Source organism: Gopherus flavomarginatus, chromosome 1 (genome assembly GCF_025201925.1).
Source record: "Gopherus flavomarginatus isolate rGopFla2 chromosome 1, rGopFla2.mat.asm, whole genome shotgun sequence".
In the NCBI taxonomy this organism is placed as follows: Eukaryota; Metazoa; Chordata; order Testudines; family Testudinidae; genus Gopherus; species Gopherus flavomarginatus.
Window position 1 is genome coordinate 12,801,695 of NC_066617.1, and position 16,483 is coordinate 12,818,177.

The 16,483-nt window shown below is 44.1% G+C and overlaps 1 protein-coding gene across 3 annotated transcripts in view; it reads right to left on the reverse strand.

The window, feature by feature from the left end:
• Positions 1-16,483, reverse strand: part of SFMBT2 (Scm like with four mbt domains 2) — a 205,969-nt gene that overhangs the window by 93,410 nt on the left and 96,076 nt on the right. For all 3 annotated transcript variants that reach the window (XM_050936826.1, XM_050936824.1, XM_050936825.1), the window contains 3 exons: positions 11,072-11,160; positions 6,695-6,941; positions 3,202-3,299 (listed from right to left, as the gene is read on the reverse strand). In XM_050936826.1, the coding sequence (XP_050792783.1) occupies positions 3,202-3,299; positions 6,695-6,941; positions 11,072-11,160 (434 nt within the window). The remainder of the gene's footprint in view (positions 1-3,201; positions 3,300-6,694; positions 6,942-11,071; positions 11,161-16,483) is intronic.

Sequence of the window (16,483 nt, forward strand, 5' to 3'; positions counted from 1 at the left end):
TCCCTTCCAACCCTGATATTCTATGATTCTATGACCACTGATGCCCAGAATCAGGGGCTTGGAGAAGACAGGGCTGAACTGAACCTTATGCCGGGTTTAATTTGACAGAACAAAAAGCATGTGTGCTCTTTGCCCTTCTCCGTGTTCAGTCCCAAAGTAATGCTCATCTTAGTCGATTCACTGTGCTTTGCGCTGCTTTTTCCTCTTAACAGACGAGCAGCCTGGCAATCTCCCACCACAAGGCACCTTAAAAGTGGGACTCACTGAATCTAAAAACACAGTCCTGATGCCATTATGAAAGTAAGCGGACTTAAGTTTGCATGCTGAGAAGAGAGGATCCCACAGCCAGAAGGAATACATTCAAAAAAGCTTTTTTTCTGCCTTGCCAGGAATATTCTGCACTCTTTGAGACATGGAATATGATCAGGAATAGAAATTAAGTATCAGCATCACCTCTTTGTGGTCTAATCCTAGCACCACCATGGTTTGACCTTGAAACAGATAAATGAAATAAAAAGTGTATATTCAGAATTGTTAGTAATACGGGGACAGTGACTGGACATCACCTTTGTGCAGTCAGCCAGCGCAAGGCCTATGCATCCCTTACATGCTGGTTATAGTCTCAAAATAGGGCATAAATGGGACTTCAGTGAGCATGGGCTTTGCATTAGTCCTCTGCCAGATGTGGACTTCACCCAGAGAGTTTTGAATAAAAATGTTCTAATTAAAGTGCTTCTTAGTTGGACCACAGAGTCTTGAACCCTTCTTGGGGAGTTGACTGCACCAATCTTTGGAAAGTGAAAAAAAAAAAAAAAAAAAAAAAAAGGATAGGAGATTGGGCAGAGAGAGTGATCTAGTGGGTAGAGCCTGGGACTCACAAGATCTGGCTCTGTCACTGGCCTGCTGTGACATCTTTGCCAAGTCATATCCTCTCTCACTGCCTCAGTCTCTTGAGCTGTAAAATGGGGATAATTATACTGTCCTTGTTTGTAAAGTGCCTGTAGCTCTACCGATGAAAAGTGCTATATAAGAACTAGGTGTTATTGTCAGCAGACAAGCACAAAGTGGCTGTCTTTCCTAGCACATAAATAAAATATAAACCAGGGGGTCCTTAAAGGGCACAGAATTACAGAAATGAAGGACTGGAAGGGACCTTAAGAGGTCATCTAGTCCAGCCCCCTGCACTGTGGCAGGACAAAGTAATCCTAGCTCATCTGTGACAGGTGTTTGTCCAACTTGTTTTTTAAAAACCTCCAGTGCTGGGGATCCCACAACCTCTCTGGGAAGCTTATTCCATTCCTTAACTACCCTTCTATGTATAAAGTTCTTCCTAACAGCACCACCAACAGAGTAAAAGTCATCCCTGTGTAAGGGGCCAGCACCAGACATCTGTAATTGCTTAGCGCCCATGTAACCCCTATTTTGGGGTCGCAGTAGAATGTGAATGATGCACCGATCTTGTACTGACTCGCTGCACAGGGGTGAATTCCACTCCCATAGAGAGTAATGATGAGACCAATATTTAAAATGCTTGGCGGATAGGCGAGGGGGACGCAGGGGAATAGGCAATGATGAAGGAAGGGATGCAGAAGATTTGCTAGGAGATGCAGTGCACACCTGCTAAAGGGCTCCATGAGACAGTGGGACAACATTCACTCAAACGAGCAGGTTATCAGCAGAAGGAAGGCAGAATGAGGAGAGATGACTGGGCGGCCATGGCACAGTACATGGCAGTACAACCATCTAGCCTGTATCTTTAGGCCTTCTTATTGCACCTATCACCAGCATATCTCTTCCACAGGCTTAGAGCAGATTTTATCACTATGTTCCAATTCTTCTAGCTGTGCAATGGAACTAACAAAGCTTCCCTCGGTGTTTGTGATGTACCTTTTGATCTTCAGATGGAAGATACTCTTGAAATCCAGAGTATTATAAAAATGGCACTAGTGGCACCAGTTTAGATCACCAAAAAGATTAACGCTGACTCAAGAGAGGGTGAGCATAAAATATTCTTTGCATGACACATATGACCAGCTATTATAATCTCCTCTGCACGGTCTGATCTTGCTCTCATTGAAATCAATGGGATTTTGCCATTGATTTCTATGGTAGCCAGACTGGACCTGGAATGTGCAGCTTCTTGGGACAAACACAATAAAAGAACTAAGAGTTTCTGAAAAGATTTGACCAACAATAGGGTGAAACCTACCCTAGTGCAGAGGGCCAGTATAAGGACTTTGAAACATTGGTCCTACTGAGTGCTGTACTGGTCAACCCAACTTTAAAAAATGGTATTGCAGAACTGGAAGAAGTTTAGAGACAAGTGATAGGAATGATCCTGGGCTCGCAGGAAGAGAGGCTGACAGACTGGGAAAGTTCGCCTTAGAAAGCCAATGGATAGGAAGGGACATGGTAAAAGTATATACAGTTATGAATGGTCTAGAGAAGGTAGATTGGGTGCTTCTGTTTTCCCTGTCTCATTACACAAGAAGAATGGGATCTTCTACTAAAGTAAAAGGTGGGAAATTCAAAACTGATAAAAGGTGGAACTCATTGCCACAAGAAGTAACTGAGGCCAAGAATTTAACAGACTGGATATTTATATGGCAAAATCAAAAATATTCAGAGTTCTCATAATCACTGACAACAAAAATTTGGAAGGGATTTTAAATTTTGTGTTTTGGGACTGAAACCCATCTCTGACTATTACAGACCAAGATGAGACCTAAGTGGGGGTGGAGGCAGATTACCCCGCATCCGCTTACTGCAGGGTTCTTTCACCTTCCTTTGGTGCTGGAGACAGGATACTGAACTAGATGGACCTTGGGTCTGATCCAGTCTGGCAATTCCTATGTTCCTAAGTCCCATTTAAATCCTACTTTGAAGACATAAGTGGGGTCTTTTGCACAAGCTTTACATAGCAATGTGCTTTAAAACGTGAGGTGGGAGAAAACAATGCCAAGCACCCCCTACTCCCATAATAATCTTTGACTCCAAGGAGTCAATTTTCCAAATGGAAAATCTGTAGAACAACAAAACTCTTTTATTTCAACTTATGCAAAAATCTCATGTGTGACTTTTCGCAGCATAATCTATAGAGCATCACTCTCCTAGTAGAGTTAAACACAAGATGCTATTCACTCCCTGATGTATTTATTCATCGGTGGCTCTCTAATTAAAGAATAAATGGGTCTCTTTTACCTTGAATACTTCCATTGGAAGAGGAAACTTTGCTGCATCATTAAGGGATTTTTCCAGAGCGCATTTCCACTCAGATATAATCTTCAGAGAATAGATTTCTAAAACAACAACAAAAATCACAAAATTGTTTCAGAAGCAAACACTCCTGTAGCATGTTAATCTCATACACCATGTAATGGTACAATCCCAGTAAAACCGACAATGCAGTGTATACCCCGTATTTTGTAGTTCTGGTAAAAACAACAAAGAAGAATGACTCCACTCAAAACAGAGCAAAGGAGCAATGCACTTTATTTCCTGCAGAAAAACAAACCAAAACAAGACAATGAACATTTTTCAGGTTTTTTGTCAAAAAGCCAAAACTTGAATTTTGTTTTTGAAAACCAAAAACTGAACTTGTTTTATGTTTGGCTGCCAAAAACTGATATTTTTGCTGTTTGGGGTTTTACAACCAAAAGCTGAAACATTTTGACAAAAAACGGGGAACGTTCTCAAACACTGTTCTCATTGGTAGTAGAAAACACACTTTTTGCTATAAAAAAAAACACAACAAAAATTTGCAACCAGCACTATACACAGACATACTTGGCAATATAACAATCAGAGTACATTAACCCAACAAATAGTATTTGCAACTGAAATACAGTTATACTACAGCAGCTTCTTTAAATAGATATAATATCGTTAGTTATATTATCAAATCCTTTAGTGATTCATTCCAGTAAAATGCCTATGAATCATCTACTGTAGGGACAATACAGGGATGGAGAATTTTATATTGGCTGTACTTCTGTTCTAGGAAACATATTGTTATCCAGCACACAAGTTATTGCAGAACATTCATCTCAAGCTCTTAAACTTACGAGATAGACAGATAGAGCGCAACAATTATTAAAATGGAAATGAACAGAATAGGCTTGAATCCAGATAGGGAATAAACAGAGTGCAACTCCAGTGGTGTCAGTGTAGATATGTACACCAGTGCTGCGTTTGGCTCAAATTTTCATTTGAAATTCTATGCTTATAACAGCCGCAAAGATTTACAGCTGTATCTTACAATTCTGAAGAGGGGTTGGGGAGAAGGAATTGGCAAGCACAGTTTTCACCTAGCATTGAAGCTACAAAGGAATGTTATGCTCTGATCTCAGCAGATTTAAGACCTTATCAAAACAGGATTTGCAGACTCACTCACTGGAAGTGGATGCATTTATACATCCACTATATCAAAACTATCCAACTTCAGACAGACATCAAGGGTATGCATATGAATTTAAGCGCATTTAGAGGGACATGTTAACCTTTTAGGGCTATATTTTTAATTCCTTGCCTGTCTGGATTTCAGTGTGAACACATATTTTGATCCTCTGTTTACAGTACAGATTGCAGTCAGAGTCCTCTGTACCAAGAGTTCCTTTTAAGTGATTGTTACTCAGGGTGCCTGTTACGGCAGGTGTCCCTTTCCTTTTGGAAGCACTGCTCACCCTCGGGTGCATTAATAGTGACCCAGTCCTACCACCCTTCCTAGCATGAACAGCCCCGTTGCCAAGGGGAATGCTCACATATGTAAGATATATTCACACAGGGTTCAGTCAAGCAAGGGGGAAGGTGCTGTTGCACTGCCCCAGGAGCAGACCAGGAAGCAGACACTGTCTTTAGACAGTCACAATCTGCCTACTGGTCTCACCCTGCACCAAGCCTATCCCTGGTGAAGCGTACTTTCCTGACATAGTTGGTGCACTGAGGGGGGTGGAGCCATGGCTCTGCCCCACTCCCTGCCCCATCCCACCCATGCGTGAGTAGAAGTGACTGGGAGAAAACACAGAAGCCCCACACAGACTGCTTCCTGGTCTGCTGGTAGGATCCTGCCTGGCCCTTAGGTATGCTGTGCAAAGAGCAGGGAGTCTCCTTTAGTCTCTCCCCTGCACTCGACTCCCAGCATGTGAAAGGCAGCTGGCACCTTGCAGGGACAGCCCCATGAGGATTCGGGGCTGGATCATGGTCAGCCCCATGCAGATGGGCCATGTACAGGAGAGAGACTTGCCTCTAGTGGCGCAGCATCACTGAACCTTGGGACCTTCAGCCCTTCCCCACCCACCCACTGATGCAGAGCCAGCGGGAATGAATGCTTCTCTGAAATGGAGTTGCTCAGAGAGTGCCAGGATGCCAAGGGACCTGGGCTCTGGTCTGGGGTTTGTTGGTAAAAAGGAAGGCTCTCTGACCATCTCTAGGCTTGGTCACCGTCTGGCCATCTCCCTCCATTATTCTTTCCCAGCCATCTGTTTTTATTTTCCGTTTGTTAAGCTTAAGGCTAAGATGATTCTCCCTGCCCCTCTTCAGATTGATCTGCAAAAGACAGCTGTCAGCCAGGGGATAGCTCACTATCCAATTCAGCAGCCTCTGGCCCAGGTGAATGGGCGATTTCTCACTTGGCACAGGGATCAACCTTCCAAGGCCAGCAGCCACTGAGTGCTGAATTTCTGGATCCCTAAATCAGTGCTCTTCATCTTGCAGGATATATAGTTTGCAGTCAGAGACCGACACACGGTACACAACACTGTCACCATCTCGATTTTATTTGGAATGTTATGATATTTCTTTCCTTACAGACCCCTTCCTGGAGGCATTTGATTACGTGGGAACTTCAGTTTTCATTAAGAAAAGAAAAAGCAATTTCTGGCTCCGATAGCTGCTGGAAAAAAAGCTTGAAAATGGGACTCCTAAAGGTTATGATTTTTTTTTAAAATCTCAAGGTTTTTAAGCCAATCTTATGATTCTTGGGAGGCGGACTCTGATTTTTAAACACTTGGGGTTGGCAACACTGCAGATGCAGAACCTCACTGGTATAGAAGCAATGCCATTACACCAGCTAGTGTAGGAGTTATGCCTTTAAACAAGCTGAGGATCTGACCCCTGGTGTTTCCTTAACTTCTTATTGTGTTTTATATTTACTAATGACCTGCAATGTTTTATGTTTCCTACAGTGGCTGCAATGAGCGAGAGTAGTCGAGTGGTATTTATTGTTCTTCCATTTGAGTATCAGAGGGGTAGCCGTGTTAGTCTGGATCTGTAAAAGCAGCAAAGAGTCCTGTGGCACCTTATAGACTAACAGATGTTTTGGAGCATGAGCTTTCGTGGGTGAATACCCACTTCGTCAGATGCATGTAGTGGAAATTTCCAGGGGCAGGTATATATATGTGCAGGCAAGCTAGAGATAATGAGGGGCAGAGCACTTTTGCCCTTAGATTATATAGAAAATCTGTGGTAGAGCGGGGAACTGAACCAAGGTCACCTAGGTCAGAGTCTGAGCCACAAAACCATCCTCATGCCCTTAACCAAATCCGCCAGCCTAATGGGTTTAAACTGAGTACCTAGTGGTCAAAAAAAACATGACTGATAAACTAGAAGAAACGAACAGCAGATCCACAGAATTCTCAGTAAATAAACAGGTTTCAGATGCAAATGATGAGAGCATATTTTTAACGAGCCATTTTACCTGCAGGTGGGTCCATTCTGTATTTATTCTCTTGACACCAACCGACTGGTCGAAGTCTGCAATCCAAGTAAAACAACCACTGGTCATAGGATTCAGTCTCCTCCAATCCCACATAGCGAAGGCGTAATCTTCCTCCAACATTTTCAACCACACTAACTATCCAGTACTGAAAAGGGTTCTGGGAATCCTGCAGCTCTATTAAGGAATCAACTGTAATGAGGTCTACAGGGTTTTTTCCTCGCAGAGGCTGTTTGAATAGAAGCAAAACTCCTTATTTTAAATTTTATTTGAAGACGTCTCAAGGAAACAGATGACAGCAGAAGATTATTTTTGTTTTTCACACCATCATCCAAGCTATCAGCAAACAGTCTGTTCTCCTCTTTTACCCAACGGCTTCCAAGTGCAAATTCAGAAGAAAACAGAAAACAACAGTTGTGCTAATTTCTCAACCAACAAAAAAATAAAATTGCTGTTGGATCCTTTAGGATTCTGAAGAATCCATCTAGTAGGATTCTTCCTAAGGACTCAGGGCCCAGTCCTGCTAGGGGATTTCACCCCCACCGACTAACGGGAGTTTGGGGTGTATATCCCATCACAGGAGTGGGCCTTGAAATCAACCTAGAAGGCATCAGAGCATGATCCTGAAAGCCCCCTGTGCACAAATCTCTCATTCACCATGGACTTGATTCTGCTCCCACTGCCATCAGTGGCAAACCTCCCACTGATCTCAATGGGGGCAAGACTGGGCCATCCAGTGGGAATTTGAAGGTCACTAGGTCCATGGAAGACTCCTATTGACATCAAAGTGCATGAGATCAGGTGCTAAAAGAGAGCGGTTTTCTGGATCAGGCCCTCATAGCTAATTTAAAGTGAAACAAGAAGTTTCAATGAAGATGTGTATTTTCTTACACACAGAGCAAGTTCTAAGGCCCCGATCCTGCAAACACTGAAGCACAGACTCAGCTTTACCAGCACTACCGCCAACCTCAGGCACTCAAAACCGTGAGTCAGACTCTAAAAAAATCATGTGATTGGGATAAAAAAAATCATGAATGGGGTTTTTCCATAAAATAATATATTTTGGATACTTTTTATTTCCCTTCGGACTTCTGAGCCTTTAGAGTGCACTTGCCTCGCATTTTCAAGCTTTTCTCTGAAATTCATGAGGTCTAGAAACATACATTTTTAAAAATATAAATGAAAGCTAAGATTCTCAGGCACAAATCTCTTGATTCCAGAACTTGGGGCTTTAAGAAACACACTAAAAAAATCATTTGATTCATGATAAAATTCCGAGAGTTGGCAACCTTGTTTCTTCAAGCAGTCCCAATTGCTCACAGCAATAAAATTAAGCACATGCATAAGTGTTTGAAGGATCAGGGCCTAAATTGTTAGCTGTTTGTGTACCAAGCCTGTTGAAAGAAACAGACAGTAAAAACCAATAGCCTTTATAGGGATTTCTAAAAAATTTGCAAATCAGAGATAGTTTGAAAATGGTTCATACTAGGGCTGGTTGGGAATAAAAGGGAAGTGGATATTTCAAAAAAAAAAGTCCCTTTTTTTCCCCTCTCTTTTTTTTCCCCAGTCAAAAATTTTGCAAAAATTTGAAATTCAAACTTCAGCCAGCATTAGAGTTGATCAACAAAATGGAGGGGTGGGTTGGAATCACAATATTTCTTTTGTAATTTGTTCCCTTTTAAATTTGAAATTGCATAACATGAAAATTTTCAACCAGCTCTGTGAATAGTTGATACATCTCAGTGCAATACATTTGCTTATAGTATTAGCAACCTTCTTGTTGTATTTATTAAATGCATCCATACAATCTCTTAAAGGATCATGTCATGGCAAAATGCCTTTTCTAAATACTGTATAACAAAATCATAGGACTCTGATTTAATATCATTTTTCTTCCATGCAATTGCTTCAGTGCAATAAAACATTCCTTAACATCAAAGGATATAGTAACACTGTAATGGCAATTTATTATAATAGATGCCTGGCCATTATAAAGCTAATAATATTGCTTCTCTGATCTGCATGCTAGAAGCTAAGCCAAACAATCAGTTGTCACTTATCCATGAGAGCAGAATGCTAACATTAATATTTGTATTGTATTGAGTATTCATTTTGAAAGTAGAGCAAGAACCCTTTTATGAACAGCTCCAGTACAGAAAATTACCTTGTTAAATCAATATGCAATGATAACAATGATCTGCAGTGCTGATTAACAGTAATTCTATTTACCAGTGGGTTACAAACACAGCATGACGTGCTGTATTACCCACATACCTCACACATAACAGAGCATAACACCATTAAACACAAGATTGCAAACGGTTTCTATCCAAGCTGCTGTTTCCTCCCTCCACACTTCTGCCTTTGTTGTCTGCCTGTTTCTTCTACCAACATCAAAGGAGGTAAGGTAGAGCCTACAAGCGACATGGGGGCTTATTCTGATCCCATTCACATGGTTTGGAATTGCACCAGTGTGAGATAGGAGTCAAGCCCTTAGGCTCTTGGCATATTCTAGCTGGAAGCACGAAAGTGACTGTGGATCCATCTGCCATGATCATCTAAGGCTATGTCTACACTACACCCTATGTCGGCATAACTTAGGTCACGTAGGGGTGTGAATAAATCACCCGGAATGGCATAAGTTACACCAACATAAGCACCAGTGTGGACAGCGCTGAGCTTCTGCCGCCGCAGGGGCTGCAGGAGGTAAGCCGCCGGGAGAGGTCTCTCCAGCTTAGAGCAGCTACATTAGAGAGCTTACAGCTGCACCGCTGTAAACCTGCTAGTATAGCCATGCCCGGTTTCTTTGAATGTTTAGGATTTTTGGCCTTGTGGACGGAAAAACCCTGGGTGATATTCTACTAAGTCTACCCTGTGGCTAACTAGTGAAGTACCCGCCCTCGTTAAAAATGAGTTCATGTGTTTGTGCCTTGCACGAGCGGGCAGAAACAAAGCGATCAAAGCGAGGACTATCTTGAAATGCATCTGCATTCTTAAGGTAAACAAGCATTTACACAGATGTAAACCACATGTTTACTTTAACTCTGGATCCATCCAAGGCAGGGCAGAAGACCAATCTTCTCCAGGGTCTATCCCAGCACTGCAGATCCTGCAAACCTGTTCTCTACATGCCTGACCTCTACACAGCAATACAGCACGTATTGCAAGCATCTCTAGCACCCCAATTGCTACTGTAAGCAATTGCTCCTGCAGGAAAAAGCATTCTCCAAAACCCTAAGGCAGCATTCAGTTGAGAGCACAGAGTTCCAGCAGGGAAGCTGCCAATTTCACACGGTTTCAGGATGAAACCATAAATGGGCCCAAGATTTACTTGAAGGGGACTGTGCGCCTCAGCGCATCTTCCCACGAACCTTTTAAGTGAGCCCAGCACCGGATGAGTTTGGCATGGATGTCGTTCACCCTGCAAACGTGCTCGGTGCCTAGAGCTTCAACCATCTGGCTATGTTTTTACATGTCCCCATTGTCTCACCTGAGCAGAACACAGAGACTCCCCATTGCCAACAGCGCTTTCGTGCACTAATCACCAAATCCTGTCCCCCGTGAGTAACTGGACTTTGCGCTGGGGAGATCCATGTGGTCAGAGGGAAAATGAATTCTCCCTACATGGGCAGAGCCACCCCACAGCTTTATCTAGTATTGCTCTATGGACTGACCAGTGGGTCCAGCGAATCCCCACCCCCACTTGTCTGCTGGCCCAACACCCTAACACTCGGCTGGCTGGAGAGACCTGTAGCGATGTGCTCCAGGGTGCAGACTCCCTCAGGCCCCTTCCTCAAACTCCACAATGAAGAGACGTAGATTCTTCTGCCTTTAGGGCTTCCTGTGTCTCTTACTTGGGCCTACAGGTGATATGAACTCCCTCCTATAGGTTTCCAATAGGAAGACTCCTTTGACCTCAAGGGACACTGGATCAGCCCCATAAGGTTATGTCTACACTGTAGCTGGGAGATGTGATCCTAGCACGGGTAGACAGATTCATGCTAAGTTAAGTTAGTGCGCTAAAAATAGCAGTGTAGATGTTGGGGGTGGCATGTAGGGGTGTGGCAGCTCAAGCTAGCAGCCCAAGACCATGCCCTGGGCCCCCAGGGTCCAAGCTGAGGTGGTTACCCCAAGCCATTGCGATATCCAAACCTCTATTTTTAGCATGCTAACTTAAGTGGAGCTAGTGCGAGTCTATCTACTTATGCCAGGATCACACCTCCCAAGTGCAGTGTAGACACACCCTAAGGGGATACACAGACATTGCAAGCACAGAGCCCGATATTTTAATGGTTAAACATCACTATAATATAAGTACAGTGCCACGTTATTAAATATAAACTGCAATCTAATACATACGCCTTCCAGTAAATTTGCAGGTGCCGTTCGGGAACCAGTCAGATCGTGTATAAGAAACACCGTCCAGTCGGTGTACTTCTCTTTGATTGCTGTGAGGGGAAATAAAAGAAACATTTAGCACTGCAGATGATGCCATGTACATTATAGAGCTTATTTCCATGGTCAGGACCAGCATGGCCATTATCAGCTCTGCGCTGTTGCTGTATCCAACAGAAAACAGAGCTAAGAGTTTAAAGTTTTAGATGCAAATACAGTTTGCACTATGAAAGACCAGGCCCCAGAGAGGCTACATGCACACACTCAGAGTCAGAGCCTCAGCTGGTGGAAATAGGCGTCGCTCCACTGAAGTCATGGACATTGATTTATGCCTGATGAGGAGGTGGATGACCAGCACCAGCAGCATCTTCCCAATTACATGCTTCATGTTCGCCACTTAGGCTCACACTTGTCATAAAAGGTATCTTTGAATGTTCTATAAATCACCTCAGAGGACAAAAGCCATGATCACATCCAACTCATTGACAAGGTATTAATATGCAAAACTCCACACAGCATTCTTCCCAGGTAACAGACAAAGCAGCCCTTAGGACATCACTAACTAGCTAGTGAATAAATATGTTTGTGAAAAACTAAGGAAGGATTGAACCAAATTCCTAGGTACTTCTATTCTGCTTCACAATATCTGATCCATTATCTTCTAGCCAAACAACACAAACCTGTATCTTCTTAGGATTCAGCATTAACTAATTTTTGTTACATTTAGGTTGGATATTACAAAGTCATCTGTGGGATTTAGATACCTAATTCCTTTTAAAAGGAGTAGAAACTGGGCGCTCAAGCCCCTTCAGCAACTCAGAAAACCTCAGCCTTAGTACAAAAAACCTCCTGTAATTAATCTTGTGTGTTTGCAGCTGAGGAGCTCTGAGGATACATTCTAATTTCACCTGCCTATAATTGGGAGTTAGAGATCAGTTTTTTTCTCAGACCTAACTTATACAAGGGTTAGATAATATATTGATAAAACAGAAATACTGTTATATTTCTAAATGTAGCAATGTTAGCTGCAAAAGAAAAAAAAATATTGTCAATGGAAAACTGGAAGCAACTGGATAGAGGATTTAGAGACCACCATCCCCTAGCAGCATGCAGCAACTACAGTGCTAAAAATACAGGGTCAGATCCTCAGCGACTGTTGGTTGGCATAGCTCCACTGATATCAATGAAGCTATGCCAGCTTACACCAGTGGAAAATCTGGCCCAACTGATGTGGAATCCTTTTGTTTGCGGTCTGAGAAACTTTCAGGTTAGCCAAGAAAGAACTTAAAATCCTGCTTGTAAGTCTTGGAAATCATATATTCCTTTACATTTTTGTATAGCACCTTCCACACTGGATTTTCTAAGTGCTTTGTAAATATTAATTAGAGAGGTAGGTATAATCTTATAGAAACTGAGGCAGATAGCGGTTGCATGCCAAGTTTCCTGACAAAGTGCCTGCCCTTTTGCAGGTGCAATATATACCTGAAAACTGCTACTGGCTTTTTTTGCACCTGCAAAACATGTTGCTGCAAATCTGAATGCTTGCACTTCTAACAAGCCCATCTGCACTTGTGGTTGGCTAGCTAGAGTAGCAAATATTCAGATTTGTACAGCAAGTCAAGTGCAGATGCAACAGTGCAAGTGTTGCAGATTCAATTTTCATAGAAGATTAGGGTTGGAAGAGACTTTAGGAGGTCATCTAGTCTAACCCCCTGCTCAAAGCAGGACCAATCCCCAGACAGATTTTTACCCCAGTTCCTGAAATGGCCCTCTCAAGGATTGAACTCACAACTCTGGGTTTAGCAGGCCAATGCTCAAACCACTGAGCTATCCCTCCCCCCTTCAAAAGGAGGAGTCCAGGCCTCAAAACTTTTAAACAGGTACCCTTTAGTGACTTGTCCAGGGGTGCCAAGTCAGTCTGTGCTACAGCTAGTATGAGAAATAACTCAGAACTTAAAGCACTATCTTGGGAACTGATTTTCTCTTACACTCCAGCCACTACACTGCTCTGGTGGCAGAGAAGGGTCTTAAAGGCTATGTTTATGCAGCAATCGCAGGGTACAACTGCACCTCGCGGAGCTATATCCACACTAGCTTTAATCTAGCTAGCTCAGGTACCAGAACAGCAAAGCTGCAGCAACCTGGCCTTCAGGGGCAGCTCTACAAGCCCGCCTGGGTAATCACTTGTGGGGCTAGTCTGTGCTGAAGCCCATGGCACCACAGCCTCACCTAGGGTGACCAGATGTCCTGATTTTATAGGGACAGTCCCAATTTTTGGGTCTTTTTCTTATATAGCCTCCTATTACCCCCCACCCCCATCCTGATTTTTCACACTTCCTGTCTGGTTACCCTAGGCCCTCACCCCCCTAGTACCTGAGCTAGCTAGATTAAAGCTAGCTTGGCTAGATCTCTGCAAGCTGCAATCATATCCTGTGACTGCAGTGCAGACACAGCTTAAGAGGGCAGACGTGCCCTCAGGGAAATGCCCTCAGCATACGAAGGCTCCAAAGCCCCACACCAGGTCCAACACCGTGAGCATGTCAGGAGCAGGAAAAGAGTGTGGCTCTTTGCAATGCGGCTCTTTTCTTCCTTCTCACGGCCCACAAAGCAGCATGGGAGTCAGAGGAGCTCAGAATCCTCTCACTGAGAAGGCCCGTAGGCTTGTCTACACAGAGCTATTCCGGACTTGATGCATGGGTGGACACACTTATTCTAGACTAGGAATGTCCATACATGAAGTTGCTTAGGGATAGTTACTGTGCTTTAAATTCTCACCCTACATTAATTCAAATTAGCTTTCAAGTGTAGACAAGCCCCCCAAAGTCACCTGAAAGCAATTCTGGCTGTTGGTGCCAGGTTCCACAGGAGAGTCAAAAGCAACACATAGTGACGGGTACTGAGGGTGCTGATAGATTTAATTTTATTTGCATGGATGTACAACTTCTTTCCACTGCCCGAAGGCAATTACAACAATCAAGGCACTTTCCATATCATATCCAGCTCGGAAGCCCGACTCACTAAGCTCCAAAAAAATGGAAGGAGTACAGCTGCTGCAGGAGTTGGCCTGGCACTACCTTCATCCTGACCTTCCCCACAAAGTGAAGGCTGGACCTTGTGAGATAATTTATGCCATTTCTCTTGAACAAGAGCTGGGCCCCGCCCCATTTGAAGATTACTGGGCCCAGACTTTGCTCACAGACTTTCACCAACAAAGGCAGCACAATCCCCAGCGGACACTAAGAAGTAAATTTTTACACAGATTTGCCACTTCCTGCTCCCTCCCAGGGGAAACCACATTGGGTCAGCTGCATTCTGGGCCTTCCTCCACTAAAAGGATTTGCTTCTTTCTGATTAGGCTGCAGGGTTCCTGAACCGAAAGCTTCAGGCAGCCCCATAAGATACCAGCCCATCATTTTACCCTGCTCTGTACGCAAGGGAAAGTCACCTGTTAATTCATGGATAGGAGTGATAATGCTGTTAGCTGGCCTACAGCCAGACTGATGGGAATCCAAAACCTTCTGAGCACTTGCAAATCAGAGCCATTAATTTGCCGTCAGGCTCATTTCTCTAGAAGTTATTGGGCTTGAGAAAGCAGCGAAATAGCTCCATAATCTGAAATTTTATGGTCATTGCCAGACTTAAATGTAGGAATAAATCCTGATATTTGGTGGGAACTGAAACTGTCTAATCTGCTTATCCTGAGTATTTCTGAGACACCTAACAATGCTGCTGCACTAGGTAAGGACCAACTACCAAAGACCTGATCTAGCTCCCATTGAAGTGCGTTGAATGCTGCAGCTGACTTTAGTGGGAACAGAACTGGACCTAAAAGGTGTCAAAAGATGAAATAATTCCACCAGAGATCCAAAAGCCCTGGGTGAGATTGTGCCCTTAGGCACAACTCTGTGTAGGCCGCAGCACCCGCAGACTAACCTCTTCTTCCTTCTTGCTCTGAAGGGGACGTGATTTACTGCAGCCCTTCAAAGAAGCAACTTATTCCCCCTCTCGAGCCACCACAGCATTGGGGAAGGAGCCCTGGCTTCACCAAATCTCCATCCCCTTGCTAAAGGGAGCAGGTGGAATTCAGCCGCTGCACTCCACATAGCACATGAGGATCTGGGTAAGTCTAGCATGGTAGGCTAGGAACGGCTACTGCTATTCACAAGCTGGCCCTAGATCAGTACCTGTTTTCAAGGGCATGGGGGTCAGTGGTATTTCTACCATTAGCGATACTCCGATCAGTCTTTCTTAGCCGAGGGAATACCCCCAGATTCTGTATTGTTCTAACAATGGACAGCATTCATGGTGTGCAGCATTTCACATGTCCCAGGCACCGGCTGAACATTTACCTAATGATTCCTCTCCCCGCCCCCATGAGCCAGAAAACATTTATTCTCCCTAAATGACCCATCTGGAAACTGAGGCACAGTGAGATCAACAGGGCCGGCTTTAGGAAGTGCGGGACCCAATTCAAATAGTTTCAACAGGGCCCCAGCAGGGAAGACAAAAAAAAAAAATTTAAAAAAACACGTGGGGCTTGTACTCACCTGGTGCTGCTCCAAGTCTTCAGTGGCACTTCGACGGCGGGTCCTTCACCTGCTCCAGATCTTCGGCGGCACTGAAGGACCTGCAGCTGAAGACCCAGAACAAGTGAAGGACCCACCGCCGAAGTGCTGCCGAAGACCTAGAGCGCCACCAGGTGAGTAAAAATTAAAAAGGCGCCTCTAGCCAGGGAAGGGATTCTCATTGGGCATGAGGCCCTCTTAGCGTGGGGCCCGATTTGGGGGAATTGGTGGAATTGGCCTAAAGTCGGCCCTGGAGATGAAGCCCCAAGGGGCCGAACGTGTGCATTCATTTTGAGTGCCCAATGTGAGCCTAATATCCAGAGGCACTCAGCACCCACAACTCCAAGTGAAGTCAATGAGAGCTGCAGGTGCTCAGTGACTCTGGAAAAAAAAATCAAGCCCAGAGGGTCTCAAGGAGGAGAGTCAAAACCAGAGGCTGCTTTTGTCCAAGAGGCCTGATCCCCTTGAGGGGGGAGAGGAGGAATAGCTCAGTGGCTTGAGCATTAGCCTGCTAAACCCAGGGTTGTAAGCTCAATCCTCAAGGGGGCCATTTAGGGATCTTGGGCAAAAATCTGTCTGGGGACTAGTCCTGCTTTGAGCAGGGGTTGGCCTAGATGATCTTCTGAGGTCCCTTCCAACCCTGATATGCTATGATCCAAAACTCTTTGAAGCCAACAGAAGTCCTTAACCAAGGAGTTTGGGGTTAGCTTAACAGAAGTACTGCCAGGGGAACCTGCACTGTTTCAAGGCCTGAGCCCCATTTCTCAAAGCTTTGGGCATTTGTCATGGGGGTAGCACTTTGGACCACTGA